Genomic DNA, 24,126 nt, shown 5'->3' with positions numbered 1-24,126 from the left:
AACATAAAAATGTTTTATTGTAAAATATTTGTTGGCAAACATTTGTTACAAAATATTTTGTAAACTTTTAAATAACATTATAATTATTGGAATGTTTTCAAGAAAGTTTTTAAATGCTATGTGAAAATGGTTTAAACCGTTTGCTTACTTACTTGCATATTTCGGGTGGTTTTCCAAAACCAAAACAGCTCTCCATATCCTCTTGTCTTGCATTACAGTTCCCAAGTCAGATGCTTCCAGTGCAGTGTCCAGCTTGAGCACATCTACATATTTAAAGGGCGGTCTACCAGGGTTTCTTACCCTATATATTTCATAATACCCTATGATAACCCGACATTTAAACATTTTCTGTAACTCGTTTGGTATTTGCTGGGTATACATCATGATACATAAGACGTACATGGGCCCTATAAGGACTTGGACCTCACTGGCCTAAATGTTAATAAGGGGCATGTTGGCAGTGCTAGGCATCCATAAACCATCCAACATTACTTTGCAGCCAAGAATAACAGTGCCGGTAAGACTACCCACTAACAGCTCCCCATTTTACAGCCACGGAGTGGGACAAGCAATATAAAGTTTCTTATCCAAGAACACAACACGTTGGCCTGGCAGGGCTTGAACCCACAACCTTGAGTCTTGAGTCAAACGACATAACCATTAGGCCATACATATGAGACCATTTAGGACCAAATCGCTATTGGATTTTTGGTAATTAATGTAAATTGGGTTAGTCCAAGTAAATCATCATTGGAGAGGAGGGGGGGGGCAGAGCGGCAGCTGCTCTGCAATTCAGTCTCCAGGGAAAGTTTACTCGGTACACCACGGAGGGGGACACATATCTATGCAAACACAGGTATTCCAATGAAATAAAAGTAATACACATTGATTCTTTATTTTTTCACAACTTTATTCCCTGTACTTGCGTCCGGTGGGGGAAAGAAACATACAAAAATTACCACCGGAACACGTTCACAAAACAAACTCATCCCAAAAAGAAAGTATTCAGTTTGATTTTGGTTCATAAGTCAAATATGTGGTGTTAAATCAAGACCTACCAAAAGGATGTTACCATGGTTACAGATGAATTTATTCCACACAGTTTGATACCTCATTTGTCCATATCGATGTAGAAATGATGACACAATGACCTTTTGAATACACCCAGGATTTAAAGTTGCAGTAATTCCTATTGATGTGGTTTTCCTGCTTCTCAAGATTCTTCATAAAGGTACACCATAACAGAGACAGATTAACACTGTCTGACTTCACTTCATGTGTTTTATTGAATACGGATACTGTTTTACTCCCTCCTCAATGTTTTACCCTTCACTCTTCACAATCAATATCTGGTATGTCCTCCTGCTGCATCAATGACTTCCAGAGATCTAACATGTCATTTAGCCGCCATCTCTCATTTTCAGACAACCGGCATACTAGGAACCAAAGTTTCTCTAAACAATATGACTTTGACTTGGAAGGCACCTGATGATAGGAGTTTAAGCCCCCTCATGCTTTAATTTCATGTATTGATTATCACTGTGATTTGTTTTTTCACCTAAACAAAATGAATTGGCAAGGTGCAAGATGCAATCACAATTCCATTCATTTTGCAGGAGTCTCTCTTCACTATTGTGTACTATGCCTCATTTCAAATATATAGTTTTAGTTTTGGTTTTGGTTTTGGTCACGTGGTTTCCTATTGTCCTGCCTAACCACTTGAATCATAAGATATCGAACTCATTGTTTCTACCTTTTGTTTAAAACCGAACATTTGTGTCAGTCAGTTTCGGTTTTGGTTTCAGTTTCTTATAAGTGGTGTGGATCGTAAAATTATTTGATTTGAAGTTACCTACTCTAAGTATACAAAAGAAATGTTTAAATTTCGCAGTGCAATATTCACGAGCAGAGAAGTCGAACAAAGCAGTCTACATTTGAAAGCATTGATTTAGTTTGAAAGCATTGACTTGAGACTGCGAATTAGCCTAAGCTGATTTCACTGTGAAAATATATAGACCATCGAAATATTTCCACAGACATTACAATAGCCACTTGACAGATTATGACTTCATTGATATCAACACTATTATACATAACTCTATTTATGTGCATGTCGCATGACGGAAGATCAATATCATAGAAAGCTGGTTTAAACTAACTTTTATTCAATTTATTTATTGGAGAATAGAGAGAGAGATAGAAGAGATCGCCAGGGAAAGAGGGTAGGGGGGTGTGTGTGTGGGGGAGGGGGTAAGGGTAAGGGAGAAAGAGAAACAGAGGGGAGAGAGCATTGGAAGTGGGAAGGGAAGGAGGGGGAGAGTGGGGGCTCAAGAGGGGAGTGGGAATAATAGGGAAGAGTCGATATCGAGTGTGGGGAGGGGGGAGGGAGGAGGGTATATATAGGTGGCGGAGGGAACATAGGTAAGAGGTATGGGTTGTGCTTTCCGGGAATAATCTAATTCATAATCAAATCATCTACATCATCATGCATCGTTTATATTTCAGACAAATAAACAAAACACACCCCCCCCCACCCCTCAATATATGCACATGATTTCTACATGTAGGCCTAGGTCTCGTATATGTGACCGTACAGCACGAATGAGCCGTAAATGTCCTCAATTGTATTCTGAGTTACAGTGTAAAATGGGCATGAAGGTCATATTCATAGGTATTTCAATTTGGTGCTACGTGTATCTCATTAAATGAGGTACACGTAGCACCAAATTGAGGTAAATATGAATACGACCTTCATGCCCATTTTACACTGTAACTCAGAATACAATTGAGGACATTTACGGCTCATTCGTGCTGTACGGTCACATATATCCATCATTTGTGTCTCAACGATTTTAATGGTGTCATGGAAGTGTGCCATCTACGGCAAAAAACGCCCGCGTTGATAGATATCGATAATGAAAATGTTATCACAATAGGCTATTATATACGTATGGTTATAGGCCATTATACTTTTGATTATATATACCCTCTTGTGTCCTCCCAGCACAATAGTGTTATGATTGCATACCAGTTCATCTCCACATTTTAATCCCTTGATTTTTGGTTTCTGAACAATAGAGAAACCCAAACTATATATTTGAAATGAGGGATTGATGAAGAATTGATTGAGTAGCAGGACCAAATCAATAGGAATTACTGCAACTTTTACAATTGAGCGGATTGCATTCAAAAGGTCATTTTGTCATCAATTCTGCATCGATTTGGACAAATGAGGTATCAAACTGCGGAATAACCAGTCTGCATGTATAGAATAAATACAGCATCTGCTAGGACTAATATAGTGGATACAGAACGTATTCTCAATTGCAGGAATAGGCCTACTTTTTCTATATATTTTGGCAATCAGAAAAAAACCCGCAGTATCAGATGCAGACGATAAATTATAATAATAATAATAATAATAATAATAATAATAATAATAATAATAATAACAACACTGGAATTGAACTTTGACAATAATTATATGACTTTTAATTGGATAGGAATTATGACTCTCACATACCACGCAAAACCAATTTGTGAGAATAGTTCTTAAAGGAGGATTTCGTGATCCTAGCATCCTCTTTTTATGACATTTTTCAGTAGATATCCACGAAAAAGGCTTATTTCCAAAATTTCAGTTGATTCCGATTGTGCGTTTGCGAGTTATGCATGATTATGTGTATTACACTGCTCCATAGACAATGTGTTGTAATTTCGTTCTGGTGCACCAGAACGAAATTCAAATTTAACGATATTTTTGCTAAACGAATTAATCTGCAAGAAATATTTGGTACATAAACATTATGTAGCCAGAGGTATCAAGTGGTGTAAAAATCTCAACTTTTTTTGGGAAAAGTTGGGGGATGAGGCTGTGGATCACGAAATGCCCTTTAATCATGTGATATCAACAATGGTATACATTTCACCAGATATCAGTGGCAGCGCCAGTAATTTTTTTCGGGGGGGGGGGATTGAGGGGGCAAAGTGACTTTCGGGGGGGCAAAATCAACAAATCTTGTGCAAAATTACTGCAAAAAAGGTGAATTTTTTTTATAATTGTGGGTTTTTCTGACTGGGGGGAGCATTTGCCCTCTCATTCTCCCCATGGATATTTAAGCTCTATTACTTCATAATAAGGCAACAACTTCCTTAACGCAAGTTTTTTAAATCTTTTTTAAACCCATTAATCATAGGCCAAATAAACCACACTAAATTAACTTGTTATGACACTTAGGTTTCGTTTTTGGGAGCAATTTTAAGATGACAATATTTTTTCAAATATTTTTTCTCGTACATTTTATTTACAAGTATTATGAAATTACTAAATATCCAATGAAAATCAGTTTATAATAGTCCTAAACTTTGATATCTAGCCTACTTTGCAGTTTTTGTGATCTTACGCATATATTACTATACATTCTGACTATAAAAATAAAATAATAAATACAAAAAAATGCATTTAGGTTTTCAGCCTATCTACAGGAAACAAAATTGTTGTTTTTTGCCCTAGCGTACGTTTAGCCTACTAACTTTACAGAAATGCCTGTTTGCAGCTGTTGACCAAACTAACTAGATACATTAATGACTAAATAAGTAATGTAACAATGTAAACGTGGTTGGTGGAAAGGAATCTTTTGGATTATTTACCGAAGTCGAGATTTCGCAACTCCTGAACACCAGAATTCATTACTGAAAATGATTTCTAAATTTCAAACTGTCCGATTGGGCTTTAATAGAATGCACTGACATGGAACAGATTCCTGGACCACATTCACAGCCCAATAATTGGCACCCAGCACAAGAAATTTGTGAGAATGCGTATAAGATCCTTGCACAGTTGATAATTCCAAAGTGGAAAAGTGTGAAACAAGACCAGTTTCTTGAAGAAAGTGTGTGAAAAGCAGAAGGCAGCACCGTTTTGGAAATTATCATCTTTGCAAGGATCTTGCTTATTATTGGGCTGTGAATGTGGTCTAGAAAACTGTTCCATGTCAGTGCATTTTGCTGTTGTGTCAGTTGGACAACTGCCTGGTTACTGATATGTGCTTAGAGTAGAGTATTGAAGTAGTCCTGTTTGTAATTTTGGTACATTTTGATGGACATGATTTTAAGACTTTAAGATATGATCTTAAATTACCCGCTTCCTGTTTTACGTGGATGATATATTATGCAAGCGACCGGTGGCTGAGATTGAGCAAAATTATTCTACAGTGGTGTTTCATCCCATGCTATTAGTTTATCAGCTCTCCGTATATATTCCCTTCGTCTAGATGAAATTGCCCATATTCCATACAGGAGTGGATTGATTGCAGAGTTAATTGGTAATGCAAATGCCACAAGCCAGGAAAAAACATCTGGAGAAATTACCAGTTTATCCATTTGAACTAATATTCCTAAACAAATAATAGGCATCCAGCATAGGAGGTCAGTTAAAACAATTATTCCCATTTTTAAGGTCATTCTGAGCTCGATATGTAACCTAGACACACTCATCCGCAATGCATGCACATGTCCTACACAACATACTCTTACAAATATGGATAAATAACATACAAAAAGAATTATGCAACACAGAAAGTTCAGTCCTAAAAACAGTCCAGTTGAGTACGGTGGGCCTGTTGAACTTTGTTCTAGTAATTTTAGAGTTGGATATTGTACCACTTGATTTTCCCTATATGGTTCCAAGGGAATTGTTACATTTTGGTTAATGGGTTGATATGAAAAATCTCGTGCCAATGGAAGACCAATGCATACTTCAGAGAAATCATATAAATTCTGATTTCCAGCACTTAATGCTGTTGGAATAGAACTAAGAATAATTGCACAAATCCATGCAACTATCACTGCAATAATGTTTGATCGGCTTTTTGTACTAGTAGGGTAAAGTCTTTGTACATGATGTTTCCATGGCCAAATAAAAGCTGACAACCTCTCGATACTTATTAAAACCAGAAAGAAAAGTGAAGCTTCACTTGAGAACACAGCTAGAAACCCTGCCAGTTTACACGTAACGCTGTTACGCCAGTATTCAGCTTTTAATGGAAATTGATGGTCAAATTGTAGGTCAGCTATAGCAACTATGATCATATATATACCCATGATGAAATCTGCTGCAGCTAAGTTTGTAATGTATATTATCTGGGGTAGCTTATCTTTATACGGCCTATCTTTATACAAATGACCGCCTTTTATTTCAATGCATCCGTAAATGACAAAAAAAGCATTGAATAATATAGCAAAGATGCCAAGTATCCATATCGAACTTCTAACCCAGTTGTTAGTTAATAGTTGCCTGCAAGTCAAGTAAGGAGATTTTGGTTCAGTGGATATGCATTGATCGTGGTAATTAGCAAAACAGCATATTTCTGGTGAATCCACCACAATAAAAGATTCATTTCCAAGACCTAAAAAGGTGCTTTGTCCTATTTTTGAGACATTGTTATTCCTCAAATCCAATAGTATTAATGCTGATAGATTTTGGAATACTTTATTTTTTAATGTGCGTATTCTATTTTGTTGCAATTCCAGCACATGTAAATTACTAAGTTCGTCAAATAATGGTGTAATATCAGTTAAAAAATTGTTGCGCAACGAAAGAACTTGTAATTCATGTAAGTTTTGAAATACATTCTGATCAAGCACTGAAATACGGTTTTCATACAGGACGAGCTGTTTCAGGTTGACAAGATTATCAAACAGGCTTGATGGCAATGTTGTTATGTCATTAGAATGTAGCGAAAGAATAGATAAATCTTTTAACTTGCCAAATAATTTCACATCAAGTTCAGATATCATGTTGTCATAAAGGTTTAGTTCTGTCAGACTGGTGAGATTTTCAAATATGTCTGACGGTAAGATTGAAAGCTTATTTCTATATAGTGAAAGAGTAGTCAAGTTGTTTAAGTCATGGAAAATGTTGCCATCAAGCTCTGATATCATGTTGCCATAGAGACTAAGATCTTTTAAGTTGGTTAAATTTTGAAATATACTGAGCGGAAGTCTGTGTATAGTATTATTGTGTAAGTAAAGTACCTGCAATCGATGTAAATTCTGAAATAAATTCTGATCAAGCTCGGAAATGGTGTTTTCAAATAGGCTGAGCTCTTTCATGTTGACAAGATTATCAAACAGGCCTGATGGCAATGTTGTTATATTATTAGAATGCAGCCAAAGACTAGATAAATCTTTTAACTTGGTAAATAATTTCACATCAAGTTCAGATATCATATTGTTATAAAGGGATAGTTCTGTCAGACTGGTGAGAGTATCAAATAAGTCTGTCGGTAAGGTGGAAAGTTTGTTCGCATGTAGTGAAAGCACAATTAAGTTCTTTGACCCATAGAAAATGGCCCCATCAAGCTCTGATATCATGTTGCCATCGAGACTAAGTTCCTGCAAGTGATGTAAATTTTGAAATATATTCTGATCAAGCTCTGAAATATTGTTTTCATACAGGTGCAGTTCTTTCAAATTGGCAAGATCATGAAATATGTCTGACGGCAATGTTGTTATGTTATTAAATTGCAGCGAAAGAATAGATAAATTTTGTAACTTGTTAAATAATTCCACGTCTAGTTCAGATATCATGTTGTAATAAAGGTATAGTTTAGTCAGACTGGTGAGAGTATCAAATATGTCTGACGGTAAGATTGAAAGTTTATTTATATGTAGTGAAAGATAAGTTAAATTATTTAACTCATGGAAAATGTTGCCATCAAGCTCTGATATCATGTTGCCATAGAGACTAAGTTCTCTCAAGTTGGTTAAATTGTGAAATATGCTGATCGCAAGTCTGTGTATAGTATTATTGTGTAAGTAAAGTATCCGCAATTGATGTAAATTTTGAAATATATCCTGATCAAGCTCTGAAATATTGTTCTCATACAGGTACAGCTCTTTCAAATTGGCAAGATTATCAAATATGCCTGATGGCAATGTTGTTATGTTAATATTCGCCAGGGTAAGTATAGATAGACTTTGTAACCTATTAAATAATTTCACATCAAGTTCAGATATCATGTTGCGACGAAGGTCTAGTCTTGTGAGATTGGTGAGATTATCAAACAGGCCTGATGGCAATGTTGTTATCTTATTAGAAGGCAGCGAAAGAATAGATAAATTTATTAATTTGTCAAATAATTTCACCTCTAGTTTATATATCATGTTCTCATTAAGATATAGTTCTGTCAGACTTGTGAGGTTATCAAACAGGCCTGGCGACAATGTTGTAAGGTTATTCGTAGCGAGAGTCAGAATATTTAAATTTTCTAACACGTGGAATATTTTCACATCAAGATCATAGATCATGTTTGAATGAAGCCATAACCGTTTTAACCTTTGAAAGTTTGACAATGTACTAGATAGTGATTTGATGACATTCTCAGAGAGATACAACACAGATAAGTTTGGAATCAGTTGAAACGTGATTTGTTCAATGTGTGCAATGGAATTACCATATAAATACAAATGAGTTAGATTCAGAAAATACTGTGACATGTTAACGTTGAGATGGTGTACGTCATTGTCTGATGCATCTAGAATACAAAGGCTTTCACTAAAAGATTGAAAGTACAAATTGGTGATCAGGTTCATTTTTAGAGAAACTATCTTAAGCTGTTTTAGAAAGAAAAATGCATCAGATTGCACATTATTTATGAGGTTATCTTGGAGATCGAGTACTTCTAAATTACTTAATCCAACAAACATATCAGGTGTTATTGATCTTAACTCATTCCCATTTAAAAACATTTGACTTAAATGTACAAGACTTAAGAATGCACCTTTATTAATATAAGAAAACCTGTTATTTGAGAGATCCAGTACTTGCAGCTGGTCCAAACCTTTAAATGTCTCATTCTGAAGTGTTTCTAGGTCATTGCTAGATGCAAGCAGGTAGGTGATGTCTGTGAGGTTTGAAAAAGATCCGATCTGGATGTCTTGGAATTGTCTTCTGGAGATATCAAGTGCAGTTGTGCTAAAGGTAGAGCTGGTGGGATCTGTTAGTATTGGGTACAGTAGAAGGATGCTGGTTTTGGTAGAAATAGCAGAACAGTGGATGTCAAACTGCTGATAAGTTAGCGAACACGAGCACCCCGTTGGACACTGTGGGAGTTTGCTGGCACATGCAATATCTAAGAATAGACACAAACACAAAGAAAATCCATAAGAAAGTGCTACGTCGTTGTTAGTCAGCATTGCTACATGTAGATACGATATGTGAGCTGCTTTTGCTAACTCATTGAAATGTGGTGAACGTGTTCCTGTTCATATTTACAAGGGTGGGAAAGGAAGGACGAACACATGCCTAATCAGACACCAGGATGTGATCTGCATTTGTTATATCACTGACATGTAGTACATGTGTTCCTGCTCATATTGGCATGGTTATGAAAGGCTTACATTGCCCTAATCAGATCGACTCATGCATGTTTATCTGTCAGGACACAGTTCGTTCCAGATATATTTGCACACTCACATAATGAACTTTGAATGTATTAAGGATGTTAACTCATACTTCACAGTGTGAGGTAAAATATCAGCTATAATGTCAAAGGGAGGTTACGGAATGAGGTCATAGACATACCACAAAAAAGTACCATAAAAACATTAACGAATTTTGTTGACCATTTATATTGAACATAATCTCTAATTTACATAATATACTGTTACGAGTCGTACGACTCAAGGCCAAAATCACCTTTTACCCAAATTCACACGAATGCACAACAACAATACACTGTTTGATTTAGTTAACACAATCTAAGTCTTTAATTGAAAGTAAAATATGATTGGTACAACAACAATTCCACATACAATATAATCACACAATCACAATTTTAACTAATCAGTAACCAGCAGTCTTCTTGTTATTGATCATAGAGTTCTTGCAATGTTCTGGACGGCTGATGTATATATCCTTCACTTGTCCTGTGAAAATCAGCGAAGTCCATTGTACCCTTGCATTTATATATCCTTGCATATAAAATCCTCGCAACGAAATGGTGCTGCTTTCTCCAAACACTTAACTCCATCCGCAGTTCTCCAAACACTTAACTCCTTGCGCCGTTCTCCAAACACTTAACTCCTTGCTCAGTTATCCAAACACTTAACTCCTTGCGCAGCACTGCAAACACTTAACTCCTTGCGCAGAAGGCAATTCAAAGTGGTGCTTCTTTCACCAATCACTCTCGTTCTCCAGGAAACAGGCTTCTTTCTGCACTGCTTCACTTTATTGACAGATGTTTTGTTTTATATAAACCAGACTCCAGCAAGTCTTTCATACACTCAAAATCTCCTTCGTTGCTGTATTAAAATAGCACATTATTGGCTATGTAAACTGGTTCAAAATGTACCTCTTTTTGAAGCACAACTATGATCAACACGTAGAGTTTACAATCTCTCATGATGGTGTAATTCCACTTGGCTTAAGTGACCACTCATTGGTTTATGTTATCAAAAAATGTACTAAACCAAAGTACAAACCCAGAGTAATTAAAAGTAGATCTTTTAGAAACTTTAATCAAGTGGATTTCTGTAATGATCTAAGAAATGTGCCTTAGCAAAAAATTGAGTTAAATGAATGTGTTGATGATGCTTGGTATACGTGGAAAAAACTTTTTCTTGAAGTGTGTGATAATCATGCACCTTTTGTAAACATCCGATGTAAAGGTTATACATACAACTTCTTGGATCAATGATGAGTATTTACAAATGTCTAAGAAAAGAGACTATTACAGAGGTAAAGCTGAGAAAGAAAAAACTGATGAAGCATGGTTGTTGTATAAAGAAACCAGAAATAAAGTGAATAATCTAGCTAAATCACTGAAGAGGAAGCATTACTGTGGTAAGATCAATAACTGTAAAGGTGATTCTGCAAAACTGTGGAAAACTTTGAAGGAGCTTTTGCCAAATAATAAATCGGCTTGTTCCATCAATTCAGTTCAAGATGAACATGGTGAGCATTGTACTGAACCAAAAGACATAGCTGACAGCTTTAATAGATTTTTTGTTGGTATTGGTAAACAACTTGTCAAGAATTATGACCATGTTAATCATGATAATAATATTCATACAGATTCCAATGTACAGTTTTCCTTTCATGATATTGATGTTGATTTTGTTTTGAAACAGTTGTCATCGCTAGATCCTAAGAAAGCTGCAGGATTAGATGGGATAAATGCAAAGCTTCTCAAGTTAGGAGCTACTGAAATTGCTCATTCACTTGCTTTTGTATTTAATATGTCGTTAAAATCAGGTTCTGTACCCACTGAGTGGAAGCATGCTAAGGTTTCTCCGTTATTCAAAGAGGGCAATAGAGATGATACAAATAACTATCGCCCTATTTCTGTTTTGCCAGTAGTCATGAAAATTTTTGAGTGTGCCGTAAATAGTCAGCTACGAGATTTCTTAGCAGAAAATAATATTCTTGTTGAGCAGCAGTCAGGCTTTCGTGCCAAACATTCAACATCTAGTACATTGCTTGATGTAAATGACTTCATTTTGAATAACATGAAAAATGGTCTTATAACTGGTGCAATATTTTTAGACTTAAAAAAAGCGTTCGACACTGTCAATCATGAAATTCTTTTATCCAAATTGTGCAATTTAGGAATTAAAGGTACTGAGCATAAATGGTTTACAAATTACTTAACTTCCCGGTATCAGTCCGTTGTTATTAATAGTGTTTTATCTGATTCTTTGAAAATTGATACCGGCGTGCCACAGGGCTTAATACTGGGGCCACTTTTATTCATTTTATATATTAATGATATGACAAGTGTAATTGATGATAAATGTAAAGTCGATGATACAGCTCTGTTTTATGCCTCTAATGATTCTGGAAATCTGCAGTCTGTTTTAAATGTTCAGCTAGACAATGTAGGTAAATGGTTGTGTCAAAACAAACTCACATTAAATGTAAAAAAGACAAATCTTATGCTTATTGGCACACCCCAGAGACTGGTAAATTTAAAACATGTTCGTGCAATTGTTAATAATGAAGAATTGTGCAGAGTTTCCCATTGCAAATATCTGGGTGTAATTATTGATGAACATATGAATTGGAACTGTAACACTGAAAAGTTATGTAATAAGATTAGTAAAAGAATTGGAATTGTCCGCAGACTCCGGTCTTGCCTCAACATCAATACTTTGAATATTTTGTACAAATCCATGATTTTACCAGTTTTTGATTATTGTGATGTTGTTTTTAGTAGCTGCAGTGGCCTAAATCTTGATCGACTAGAAAAACTTCAGAATAGGGCTGCCAGGGCAATAACAGGTTATCCCCCTGGCATAGTGCTACAGAGCTTCGTCATAAGCTTGGGTGGATTAACATTAACAATCGATGGTTAATCCACAAGTGCATTATTGTGTTTAAATGTTTAAATGATCTTGTTCCTTCTTATCTAAGCTGTAAATTTAAGTTTGTAAATAACACGCATAATGTGAATACTAGGTCAAGTGCCGATAAACTTCTTGCCATCAATGAAAGTCACTTACGCTCGTTTCAATATCAAGGTGCAATAGAATGGAACAAATTACCACATCATATTCGTGCAATAAATAACTTATATTCATTTAAATCGACAATCTTTGAACATCTCAGTTAATAATGGCAATTCAGATTATATGTCTTTTATTATTATTGTATTTTATGTTTTATGTGAATTGTATTTCCTTCGTGTGTGCTATGATAATATTTTATTATTCTTTTTTTTCATTTTAGTTTTTATCAATACTCATATAATAATAATTGTATATAATAATATTATTGTTGTGTTTTAAATTGTTATGTAGTTTTTATATATATATTTAATTGAACTTTGTATATATAATTATGTAATTTTAACAATCTAGTTTTATATTTTGTATAATGTTCTCCAGGGCCCCTATGTATATCATGTGCTATGCACTGACTGGGCTACCCTGGTAAAATATGACTTAATAAATAAATAAATAAATTCTTCAAGGAGCAAACCTGGGGGAATTCCTAATATGATGTCATATTATCCATTTTAAAATCTAAGGGATTTTCCCAATGATGCAATACAGAGAACTTTCAGGAATAGTATGAATTTCCCAAGATTATTAATAACTCTGATTGAGTTTGTTTACTGCGCCCAAAGAGGTTTCCCCAAAACCTGTCATAACACACAAACTCTTGGTTCCCCCTTTCTATTATTTCTCATGACATAGCTTTATGTTGTAAACAAATATGAATAATCAAATTAAATAACTAAGGGCACATCACAATACATATTTATCAACAGAATCATTTGAATATTAGCATGAAAGTTCATCTGTATTGGTAATCCATATATAGAAAGATTTAAACTCTTAATCTTAATGCAAAATATTTACCTCCGTATTTTTCAGCTGTTGCTATACAGCCTTCTTCAGCGGACTGACCTGATCGAGCACACTTGAAGTGTGATGTAATAATCAGGTCATAGACCTTGGCAACTTGTAGCGCCCTCCGTCCTTGATCAGAGATGGTTGGTTGGCCCTGATGTGTATAGCTTCCTTAAAGCCATATTATAACATTTCTTTAAAAATAGATTAGTATTTATTTTTCATAAAATGGTAGCTTTTACTGTCAAATATGTTCCCTTTTAATTTTGAGCCGAACAAGTGAGGTAAAGCAAAGAAAATTGGAATTTACTACTAGCGCCAATGCATGTTACTCCGGCGGTTGTAATATGGTACGATCCTCTGGCATGTGTGTGTGTTGACATCGAATACGCGTTCGACTAATATTTCCATCGTAATAATAAAACGCTGATTCAGGCGGTTTATTCAAAATCTCGGATTTTGACAAAACTATAGCACCTGAAGTCTTGATTTTTGTAGAGAATCTTTGTTTACTAAAGTACATTACAATCGTGCAAAAACCTAAATTTTTTTTTGAGGGCGTTCTCCTCCGCAAATGTTATAATATGGCTTTAACTCCCCTCTCGAACCAGCGGGGCTCCCTATCCAAAATTAGGACTTTGTTCTAAGTCAACGTGATGGCCCGGTGACTGAATATGGATGTGGTTGGAAACCTCGGACGAAGTGGTGCTTGGACGTCTGTGTTCTAAAAATCTGGTTTTAAGAGAATGTTCAGTCTCTCCGATGTATGATTCTTGACAGGTTCCTCTTGTGGTCTGCCCCTGGCATGGAATCATACACACCGGACCAGTGACGTCCTTTTTCTCGGTTTTGGGCGCCACTAAAAATTGGCGTAATGTTCTTCTAGTTTAAATGTCACTCTTATACCAACTTTCTGGAAGTTTCTGCGAAGCGCTTCCGAAATTCCTTTGATGTAAGGTAACACAACCTGTCCTTTAGATGTAACCGTACTGTCCCTGTTGGAGTTGGATTTCGCGCTCTTGGGTTTGTTGATTTTATTGAACGCCCATTCGGGGTAGCCGCACTTAGAGAGAGCTTGCGTTATGTGCTGTTTTTCTTCCACCACAGCTTGGGGTTTGGTGATCACAGACTCCGCACGGTGAAACAAGGTCTGGATTACCCCAAACCTATGTTCTAAGGGGTGGTTAGAGGAGAAATGCAGATACTGGTCTGTGTGGGTTGGCTTGCGATATATTTTAATTTCTAAGCTGCCGTCTTCTTGGATCACAGTGGAAGTGTCCAGGAACGCTAATGATCTAACGGAAGTGTCCGGTAAACGCTAAGAATCATACATCGGAGAGACTGAACGTTCTCTTAAAACCAGATTTTTAGAACACAGACGTCCAAGCACCACTTCGTCCGAGGTTTCCAACCACATCCATATTGAGTCACCGGGCCATCACGTTGACTTGGACAAAGTCAGAATTTTGGATAGGGAGCCCCGCTGGTTCGAGAGGGGAGTTAAGGAAGCCATACACATCAGGGCCAACCAACCATATCTGAACAAGGACGGAGGGCGCTACAAGTTGCCAAAGGTCTATGACCCGATTATTACGTCACACTTCAAGTGTGCTCGATCGGGTCAGTCCGCTGAAGAAGGCTGTAGTAGCAACAGCTGAAAATTACGGAGGTAAATATTTTGTATTGAGATCAAGAGTTGAAATCTTTCTATAAATCATTTGAATAGTTTGCCAAGAAATCTTCCATGAAAACTTGATTTAGAAAATCGTTTTCTTCTTTTGTAATGAAATATTTTAACAAAAATACTTGATCATTTGGCATAAATAGAATATGCCCATTTTCTTTTCTATCAAGTGTATGTGATTAGTTTGAGGAGTACAGATCGAGTTATTATTATGATTCTTATGGTCTGGTTGACAGAACGTCATATGCAAACTAGTCTTTTAATTCGGTTAATTCAATTTTACCATATTATATCCACAAATACTTACCGCATCATGACATGTCGACACGACGTGACGGTATTTAACAACCAATTCAGAATTGGCCTGCCTCCGACGTAGGTCACTTTCTGGAAAGCCGGTCTGAACAAGATCAAGAGAGTTTTTCTTTTGTCAAAACCAATTTGAAGAAAACTTAATAGTTTTTCTTGCTGACAGTTTCGTCAGTGAGCCACTGACTTTGTCAAAGCTTGGTGTTGTTGTGATGATCCAACAGCTGATGACTGGCGGGAAGTTATGTCACTTTCGGTAGCGATGTTAGTCTTGCTAGCAGTCTTCAGTGGATCGTACACGTGACTAAGATTGTAGACCCCTCGTCTCTGTTCATTACTCCTCGTCCCCTCTTTCTGATCTGTATTGACTATTTGCAATCTATAGATGAGGTGACTTCTGACGTCAATGCCTGGCAGTATGCGCACGCATCATCACAATTTCCATTGTTTTTTGCCTGGCAGTATGCGCGCGCATCATATTTTGTTCAGGGCTCGTGTTTTTAAAACTCCCGCCACATCACAATAAGGCTATTGAACAGTGTAGTGGTTGCACGGGATTCACTCAAGCATATTGATATACCAGTCCCTTGCCTTTGTTGATAAGCATTGGTCAACTCATCTATAACGTGGCTTAGTAGAAGATTTATAATAGGTTGTAATTGTTATAGCAATATACAAAATAATTTTGATATGTGTTATTTTAGTACGGTCCTGTTTATTTCCTAAAAGCTCCTAAAATCATACTGTAGGCCTAAATAATAATTCAGCTTACCTGAAACGGGTAACTGCAGTAGCGGCAATTCGCTCGTATCAAAATAAGGATCTATTAATGATAACTCCGTGGCTATGCCCAGGGATGGGTGTTGTTCCACCAGTTCTTGATACGTTGTGATTTCATGAATGATCTCATGAATATCATCATAGTATTTCAGATTTGCACAGGACTGATGATCTTGATTTAGACCAACAATATCCGAGAAATCACAAACTGGAAACAGTGGGCTGCTATCCATGGCAAAGTTCATAAATTGCACAGTGATCGATGCTCTGACATGTATATCCATTGCGGTTGTGTCGAATGCAGCACTGCATGGTTTGGCCACAGCCGAAAACGCAACCACTCGTTCTTCTTCACATTCGCTCCTTGTATTCTGGATGTAGAAGTAGTTATATATAGACCAATCCGCGTCTACCGCGAGCAGATTCATCCGTATTCCCGTTCCAGGAAGCGATATAACTCTAAGGCAACTGTGACTGTCGTTGGATGTGGTTAACATTTGGGACATGTTGGCGTAATAGGTCTTGCAGCTTGTTTTTCCTATCTCAGCTTGCTTGTATGCTGTAGCCTGGTATCTGCCATGTAGACAAATTGTTGAGAAGATGAACAATATTGCCTTGCAAGCAAGGCCCGTGATACTGATATTGGCCATTCTTGATACTTTCGAGATCATTAATAGTAGAAAATTTGATATCTTTTCGTGCCTTGCAAAGTAACAGCCTGTACGAAGTATAGCCGACCGCTGGCTGTAGGTAGATTTGTAGAAATAGGTTTTGCAGTCAGCTAAATTTGGCCTTAAGTTATTTCATTTCCTTCTTTCGCTTAATTTCGCAATAATGAAGTCATACCGCTTGCTGTATGTAGCTTAAATGTACAAATGGGATCTAAATTTAGCCTTTTTTTATTTCCTTCTAGTACTTACTATTTTTCGCAATAGTGATTTTTGGTTGAAAAGGATTCGTTTGCCTGGCTTCAATGAACAGTTCTATGCAAGGTCAGGTCAGTCGTGTGGTGTCAAAGTAATACATAATAAAACTGAATGAAGAACTCCTTATTTAACATCAAATGTGCGTTAATTGTTTCAAAACCTGATCTTTTGGCATATTTGTAATATTTCCACATATCCCAATTTACACTATATGTATTTGAATTGGGAACCTTGTCAACTTTATTCACTTACTTTTAGTCAGTTACATCTCAAAGATTAGGCCTAAAACAAATTTGATTTGCATAACATAAAAATAAAATTAGGGTAAGTAGATCGGGATTTTTTAAAGATTTATTTGGTAAAAGACTTCTAAATCTTGCCCTTTTTTGAAGAGTAAAAGACAGTGATATACGTATGTGTATTTTCTTTATGTTTAACTTCAATGGTCACGAACTAGGTTTGCTTTGTTTTCAATTTTAGAGCACTTAAATTAAATGACTCTCTTTATTCCCTTAAGATAAATCAAAAATATTCAGGATCTGTAGTATATTTAGGGTACATCAGGATTCAATTGGCATCCGTTGGAAAGGCAGACAAGATTTGTGATTTGAGAACCACCTATTTGTAGTAACACATTAATTTTTATGAACTGGTTTTAATGTAACTAGAAGAATTTTTTAAATACAATTTATCTGTTCATTTACAAGCGCGGGGAGATTTAAAATACCAATTAGGTGGCAAGGTCTATATGCACCAAAAGCAAAAGGATTCATATTAGAAAAGAAAAATGGACATCGGACTTAAGGCTGTAATTTGTTGTAAATGTGAAATTGTTGGATAACGCTCACGGAAATAAAGTGCTGATTCCTGAAATCTTTATTCTTACAAAAATCCCATATTTTATTTCGCAATAAGGAAATGATAAATATGTATTTTTGAACATAACTAAAGCATTATGTGTGATGTGTGACTCACCTAGCTTTATTGTGTTTGATAGCAGGTGCACAAAGATAAGGAAATAACTGGTAGTACATTGCACTTTCTGTGGAACAATACTAACATTAACAATAAGCCAGTAACCCAGTTTAGAAATCTTTAGGTAAAGATCCATTGTCTTACTTGGCATGATATACCAAATGGGTGATATGAGTCAACACCGTCATTGGGCTGCTCCAGTTAAAATCCATACACCCCCTATGGAAGACATGATCTACGTCACCCACACAGGGAGTGTGAATTTCAAATGGAGTTACCGGAATGCGTTGTTCCAATTGAAATCTACCCTCCATGTGAGGGAAGTTAAAGTGATTCCTTCCATAGGGGGTGTATGGTTCTCAAATGGAATAGCCCATTGAATGATTTAGACTGTCATACAACTGACAAGGGTATTTTTGTATCAGTGAAATATATTCTTGTATGATTCCTGTAAAATAAGCAATTCATTATTATTATTATTATATTCATCAGACTGATTTGGTAAAATATATTAAAATTAGACTAATTTGACCAAACTTAGTGCGATTGTAAAGCTGATCAACGAAATGTACGCATAAGAAATATTACTACTCTTGAATCGAAGGCTAAGAGTAAATTTGTTCCCATGATTCAATGCTGTTTTTCTTTTCTTTCCATATAGGCCAGCATGCGTATATAGGGTTTTTTAGCTTGAACACTTTGCTTGAGTTGAGCCTGGTCCCATTAAGACCCAAGTGTGTCTCTGCACGGAGCGACCGACCAAGGTTAAACCATGGTTTATACAGTATCAATGTTAATAACCCCCGTAAAGAGTGTAGAGCTTGCATAGTAATGGTGGTGCAATAAGTATGCGTACCCGGGTGGTGAATTTAAATATTATTAAAGGAAACAGCCGGACGATTTTTTTTAAAGACATACTGTAGTACTTGCCTTTCTAGTTACATTGACGGCATTGTAAGTATCAAACACGTTTGCTAATTAGTGTAATTAATTAATTAAAGTCATTAATGGAAGTCGCCATGTTGGGCTGTAGTGATGTCACATTGCACACATTAGGCGGGCGCTTAGGTCGTGTGATAAGAGATATTGGCAACACGGAAATCAGCGCGAACGGAAAAAGAAAATCGAAAACAACATGCAATCATGACTGTTTCAATAGCCCGCCAAAGTCATGCAGGTAACTCCGAGGTCATGCATTGAATTGTTTTGAATGAGGAATACTACAGGAACCAGCTCCTTTTGTGAGGGAAGTTAAAGTGATTCCTTCCATAGGGGGTGTATGGTTCTCAATTGGAATAGCCCATTGAATGATTTAGACTGTCATACAACTGACAAGGGTATTTTTGTATCAGTGAAATATATTCTTGTATGATTCCTGTAATTGTGCAGAAAATGATCCAATTACGTGAATTAAGTAACAAAGTACTAAATTGGAATAACTCAAAACAATAAGTACCAGTAACTTAATATGAACGAGTTACATCAACTTACATGTTGAGTTACAATAACTCAACTAATTGGTTCTTTGAACCTTGTTTATTTTCTAAGTTCCCTGAACTTGAATTCAGAAGTTGGCATTACTTAAAAGTTGACGCAACGACTAACATCAACTTTTTAAGTAATGCCAACGAAGTTGATTACTTGACGGAACTTTTTGAGCTTTTTCAGCATTTTTTAAGTTCGGATAACTAAAATGAATTTTGTTTTGGCAACTTTTACACTATTTTTGAGTTGTCCAAACTTAATCCTTTTGAATTGCGCCAACAAGGCGAACAAGTCATTTCTATGAGTGTGGGTGTCTCTTTCTCCATCCTTCAAAGAACTTCTCCTTTCGCTTCCGCTCCACTGTTTTCCCAGCATCGTGGATCTTCTTCCTCCAATTGACCCGGTCACTAGCTTTCGTCTCCCATGTATCAACATCCATGTCAGCTGTCTTCAGATGACGCTTCACAACATCTCTATACCGAAGTTTTTGGTACATTATTTAGTTTACCATCAGTTTTATATTTTCCAATTATGTATCATTTCACTCCAAATTGTGTGCCCAGTGCATGGACAGCCTTGTGGCCATAACTGCTTGCTTTCACTATCTCGTCCATAGGCACTCAGTGCACGATTTTGAGTGAAAATTGTACCGAGCGTATTTTATTTTTTAGTTAAATGTTGTATGTTGTAACTTTAGGCCGAGGGCACTGCACCTCACGCTCTGCGTTTAGCAGTGTCCTCATCCATCTCATTGACGTTTTTCATAAAAATAGTTGCTTTTTCCATTATATTATTGTATATAAAATACATCCTTATTGTATCTCATTGTATCATAATTATAATTGTTGTATAATGAATGGATCATGATGCAGTCATGTCTACAGTAGAATTCATCTCGACCTTTGCAGGACTTAAACCCCATTAAAAGCTATTAAACCAAGATAACACTCATTGAAACAGCTCAACTGATTAAATCGGATCTTTTCTGTTTGTGCACATGTGTCTGTTTTCAATGTGCGATATCGCAATAAAGCTGGTATTACAGCTTCAGTTGGGTAATCGATTATAAAGGAAACGGAAGGAAACAATGGTATGTGCACCTTTGTTCACGAAATGAGACAATGCTCTGCTTTTTGTTAACCAGCATTCTTGAAAATGAGCAACATAATGATTGTTGACTTAACACGGTTTGGAAATAATTTCTTCATATTTTTGGTGTTATCTGTCGTTTACATATCCTTCCTAAAACACAAAAGTGCGACCCTCTCCAAACACCTAAATTAGCTAAAATTTAGGACATGTTACAAAACTATATTTTCTAGAATTTCATAGAATAGTTTAAATGTAGCTTGTACCGTTTTTTTGTGGCATTCTTCAGAACGGAGCGGTCCGTTACCAATATAGCTCAATATTTTCGGTCAAATCTCCATTCAATTAACACGGGGAGTTGGCTAGCTATGAGCTAGCTATGCTTTGCCCTCACTCATATTCTACGAAAGTGCGACCCCCTCTGAACATCAAACCTAGCTGTAATCTTAGGTCATGTTAGAGAAATATATTTGCTAGAAGTTTGGAGAATAGTTAAAATATTGGCCGGTTATTTTTCACACAGTGATGTTAACTAGGCAAATGCAATATACTTCTTCATACACTATTTGTAAAGGTCGCGCGTCAATGGTGAGAGCACTGTGTATTGTGTATAGGAAAACGGACAGTAACTGCAGTATGTGAAATAAATTGATTGATTGATTGTCCACCACGTTTTCTCTTTCCTTCTGTGAGTTCAACATACAGTTTAGTTTAGTTTAGTTTAAATCTTTATTAACGTCACACTCTCACATAGAGACCAGCCAATTCTGGCTTATGAGTGACAAAACAATAATATACAATATAAAAATATAGCACATAAATAATACATATAAATAGCACATAATAATACATGTAAATATAGTCAAGGTTTTTTAAAAACAATAACATGCATATACATTTAAAAAAAAATAAACACAAGGCAATGTTAGCTGAAACCTCATCAAACGCCCATCATGCTTTTAGGCCTAGATCAAAAGAACAAAATAAATGCAAGAAGCCGCAAATGCGCAACATGGCAGAAGCAAGCATGATGTTGACGTGTACATGAGGAGACAGCTAAATAATAATTACAATTTATTTATCCCTTAGTGTACACAATAGATCGACGAAGTGTGAGAATTTCATTTGCAAATTTTGCTACCCTGCAACAATGGTTGCCATCTGACATTACAAAAATGAATTTACTGTAATCTGAAAGATTTGAGAAACTTGGGTTAAATTTAACCATGTCATTAAAGAAATTGGATCTGATATCATTATACGTTGAACAAATTATAAAACAATGGAACTCATCTTCAATACAATTCATATTACAAATAATACTTCAATACAATTCATATTACATACATCACAGCTTTCGGTAGTCTTTCATCAGGCATCCTCACAACATGACCGGCCCAGCGCAGTTGGCTTTTCACTAGGATGGCTTCTACGCTCTCCATTTTGGCTCTCTGAAGCACCTCTCCATTAGGGACTCGGTCCTGCCATGTTATTACCATGATACATCTAAGGTGGCGAAGTTGAATGGAAGTTAACTTCTTGATGTGTCTCCGATAGAGTGTGTAGGTCTCAGTAGTCGCCGTAATAAAGGAGACAGGGTAGGACAAACACGCGATACACTTTACATTTGGTCGCAAGTCTTATACCACGCTGGGACCAAACTCTTTTTTCCAGAGATCCAAAGGCACTGGTGGCACTCTGAATTCGTCTTGTGATCTCCAGATCGACGGAATTGTCCATGGAAATCACACTCCCCAGATAGGTGAAATTGACAGGTTCCCATGTATGTAGAGATCAGGATCTTGGTGCTGACTTCCAGGAGCAGGTTGGTAAATGACCTCAGTTTTACTGATGTTGATTGTAAGGCCAAATGCAACTGAAGCAGTCACAAAACAGTCCAACATGTTCTGCAGGTCTTGAATGGATTGATCCATTATTACCGGTAGTCATGGTAGTATTTATTTAGACTATAAACTACGTAAGCAATTCTGCGTGACAGTTTACAAGTTTGTCATACAGTAAGAGGTCCAATATATGACCGAGATGGGATCATTTGCATCAGATAAACCTTACTTGGCTAGTCCAGCTTTCCAGCCAGTTACCTTTTGGTGTACACTACTCCCCATGTCCGTTTGAGTTGTAAGCAGTTATTCTCGACAGCTTTAACTCCCAGACTATCTTTACCAGTTTATCATACAGCCAAGGACAATATATGACCCAGATGGTGAATCATTTACATCATATGACATTTGCTGGTTTAGTCCGGCTATCCAGAAAGTGACTTCTTATGAAGGTTTAATTGGTTGTCAGTTATTTGGCAATTGGCAAATGTTGGTAGTTGGTAACAGGTACCATGCTGGAACACAAGAAGTACACGATTGGTCAGGCTGTAAATAACTGGGTTGACCACACTGTTGGTAGTTGGTAACAAGTGTTATGCTGGAACATCATTTTATTATGAGATATTCATGGTTTAGGCTAACACAAACAGGTGATACTAACTTTCTTACGGGTGCTAAAAATAATTCTAGTGGTAGAATCTCAATGGGTATTTCTTATCCGAATACAAATGTGGCATATTTTAATTGTCATTCATCTTGTATTTATCATGAGCTCAAAATGCATATGTTTTTATTTTGTAATTTTGTTACGTGTATGTGTCATGAAGAAACGTTAAATACCCGCTTTTTAGCGGAATGCCAGACTTTAAGAACCTGTTTGGCTACAGTTGATTTTACTTTTGGCTTTAAAGTCAATCAGATGTACTATAAAAATGATCTTGTGTTATACTATGTTAAATACTTCGCCACAAAAACTAATAATATTATTATGAAATGTTACAACTGGTTAATTAGCAATGATCCGCAAGATCATGCTATTTGTATCAAATATTTGCATGTTTATAGAGATGAGTTGATAGCGCACCCTCGGTGCCTAGGGGCTGTGTATTGTGTTCCAAGTACCTACATTTGCATAATCCTTGTAGAGTTGATGTCATTTATCAGGGGGGGTAGGACGTCCACTCGCAAACTGGCAAACTGGCAACCCACTTTGGCGATCGCAAAAAGTGACTTCCGGGTTCAGTCAGTGCGGAAAATGTAAACAAAACCATCTCTTCGGTACGTGTGATGAGCTGTGCTGTGTTGTGTAGAAATCAAGTAAACTCTCGGTAAAACTACATTGTGGATTAAATCTGTGTGGATGCTGTAAAGTGAGTATGCCATACGTATATTAAAAGTTGTCTCAGCGAGCTACATGCATGACTAGTTTGCGTCCCGGTTTGTGTCTTTGCTCTGCTGTGCTGTGTACATGTTGCAGTGTCTAGTTCTACACAGTATGAATTACATTGCCATTGCAGTACATGTAATTGCTCGTAGCAATTGAATAGTGTAGTAAACCGGGCCGGGTAAGTCAGCTCCACAACACAAGTTATTTGTTAGTGTTACTAAATAAAATTTTTTTCTTACAGTAACAAACTATAAATTCAACCAGTACGGTATATTTAACCATGGAAGTAATACA

The 24,126-nt window shown here is 36.5% G+C and overlaps 1 protein-coding gene across 1 annotated transcript; it reads right to left on the bottom strand.

The window, feature by feature from the left end:
- Window positions 1-5,208: 5,208 nt before the first annotated feature.
- LOC140158023 (uncharacterized) lies at window positions 5,209-16,945 on the bottom strand. The gene is made up of 3 exons (XM_072181272.1): window positions 16,122-16,945; window positions 6,654-9,134; window positions 5,209-5,396 (listed from the first exon to the last, which is right to left on the bottom strand). The coding sequence occupies exons 1-3, from the start codon at window positions 16,798-16,800 to the stop codon at window positions 5,209-5,211; spliced, it is 3,348 nt and encodes a 1,115-aa protein (XP_072037373.1). The 5' UTR covers window positions 16,801-16,945.
- Window positions 16,946-24,126: the final 7,181 nt, after the last annotated feature.

Source organism: Amphiura filiformis, chromosome 7 (genome assembly GCF_039555335.1).
Source record: "Amphiura filiformis chromosome 7, Afil_fr2py, whole genome shotgun sequence".
NCBI classification, from domain to species: domain Eukaryota; kingdom Metazoa; phylum Echinodermata; class Ophiuroidea; order Amphilepidida; family Amphiuridae; genus Amphiura; species Amphiura filiformis.
The sequence above is the reverse complement of the archived record's forward strand: the minus strand, read 5'-3'. Positions and strand labels throughout refer to the sequence as shown.

Excerpts from the sequence above, each read along its gene's own strand:
- LOC140158023 (XM_072181272.1), bottom strand. The coding sequence starts at position 16,800 with ATGATCTCGAAAGTATCAAGAATGGCCAATATCAGTATCACGGGCCTT. Across the intron at positions 9,135-16,121 it reads ACTGCAGTTACCCGTTTCAG|ATATTGCATGTGCCAGCAAA; the intron begins GTAAGCTGAATT and ends GTCTATTCTTAG. Across the intron at positions 5,397-6,653 it reads GCTCGTCCTGTATGAAAACC|GAATATTAGTTCAAATGGAT; the intron begins GTATTTCAGTGC and ends TTATTTGTTTAG.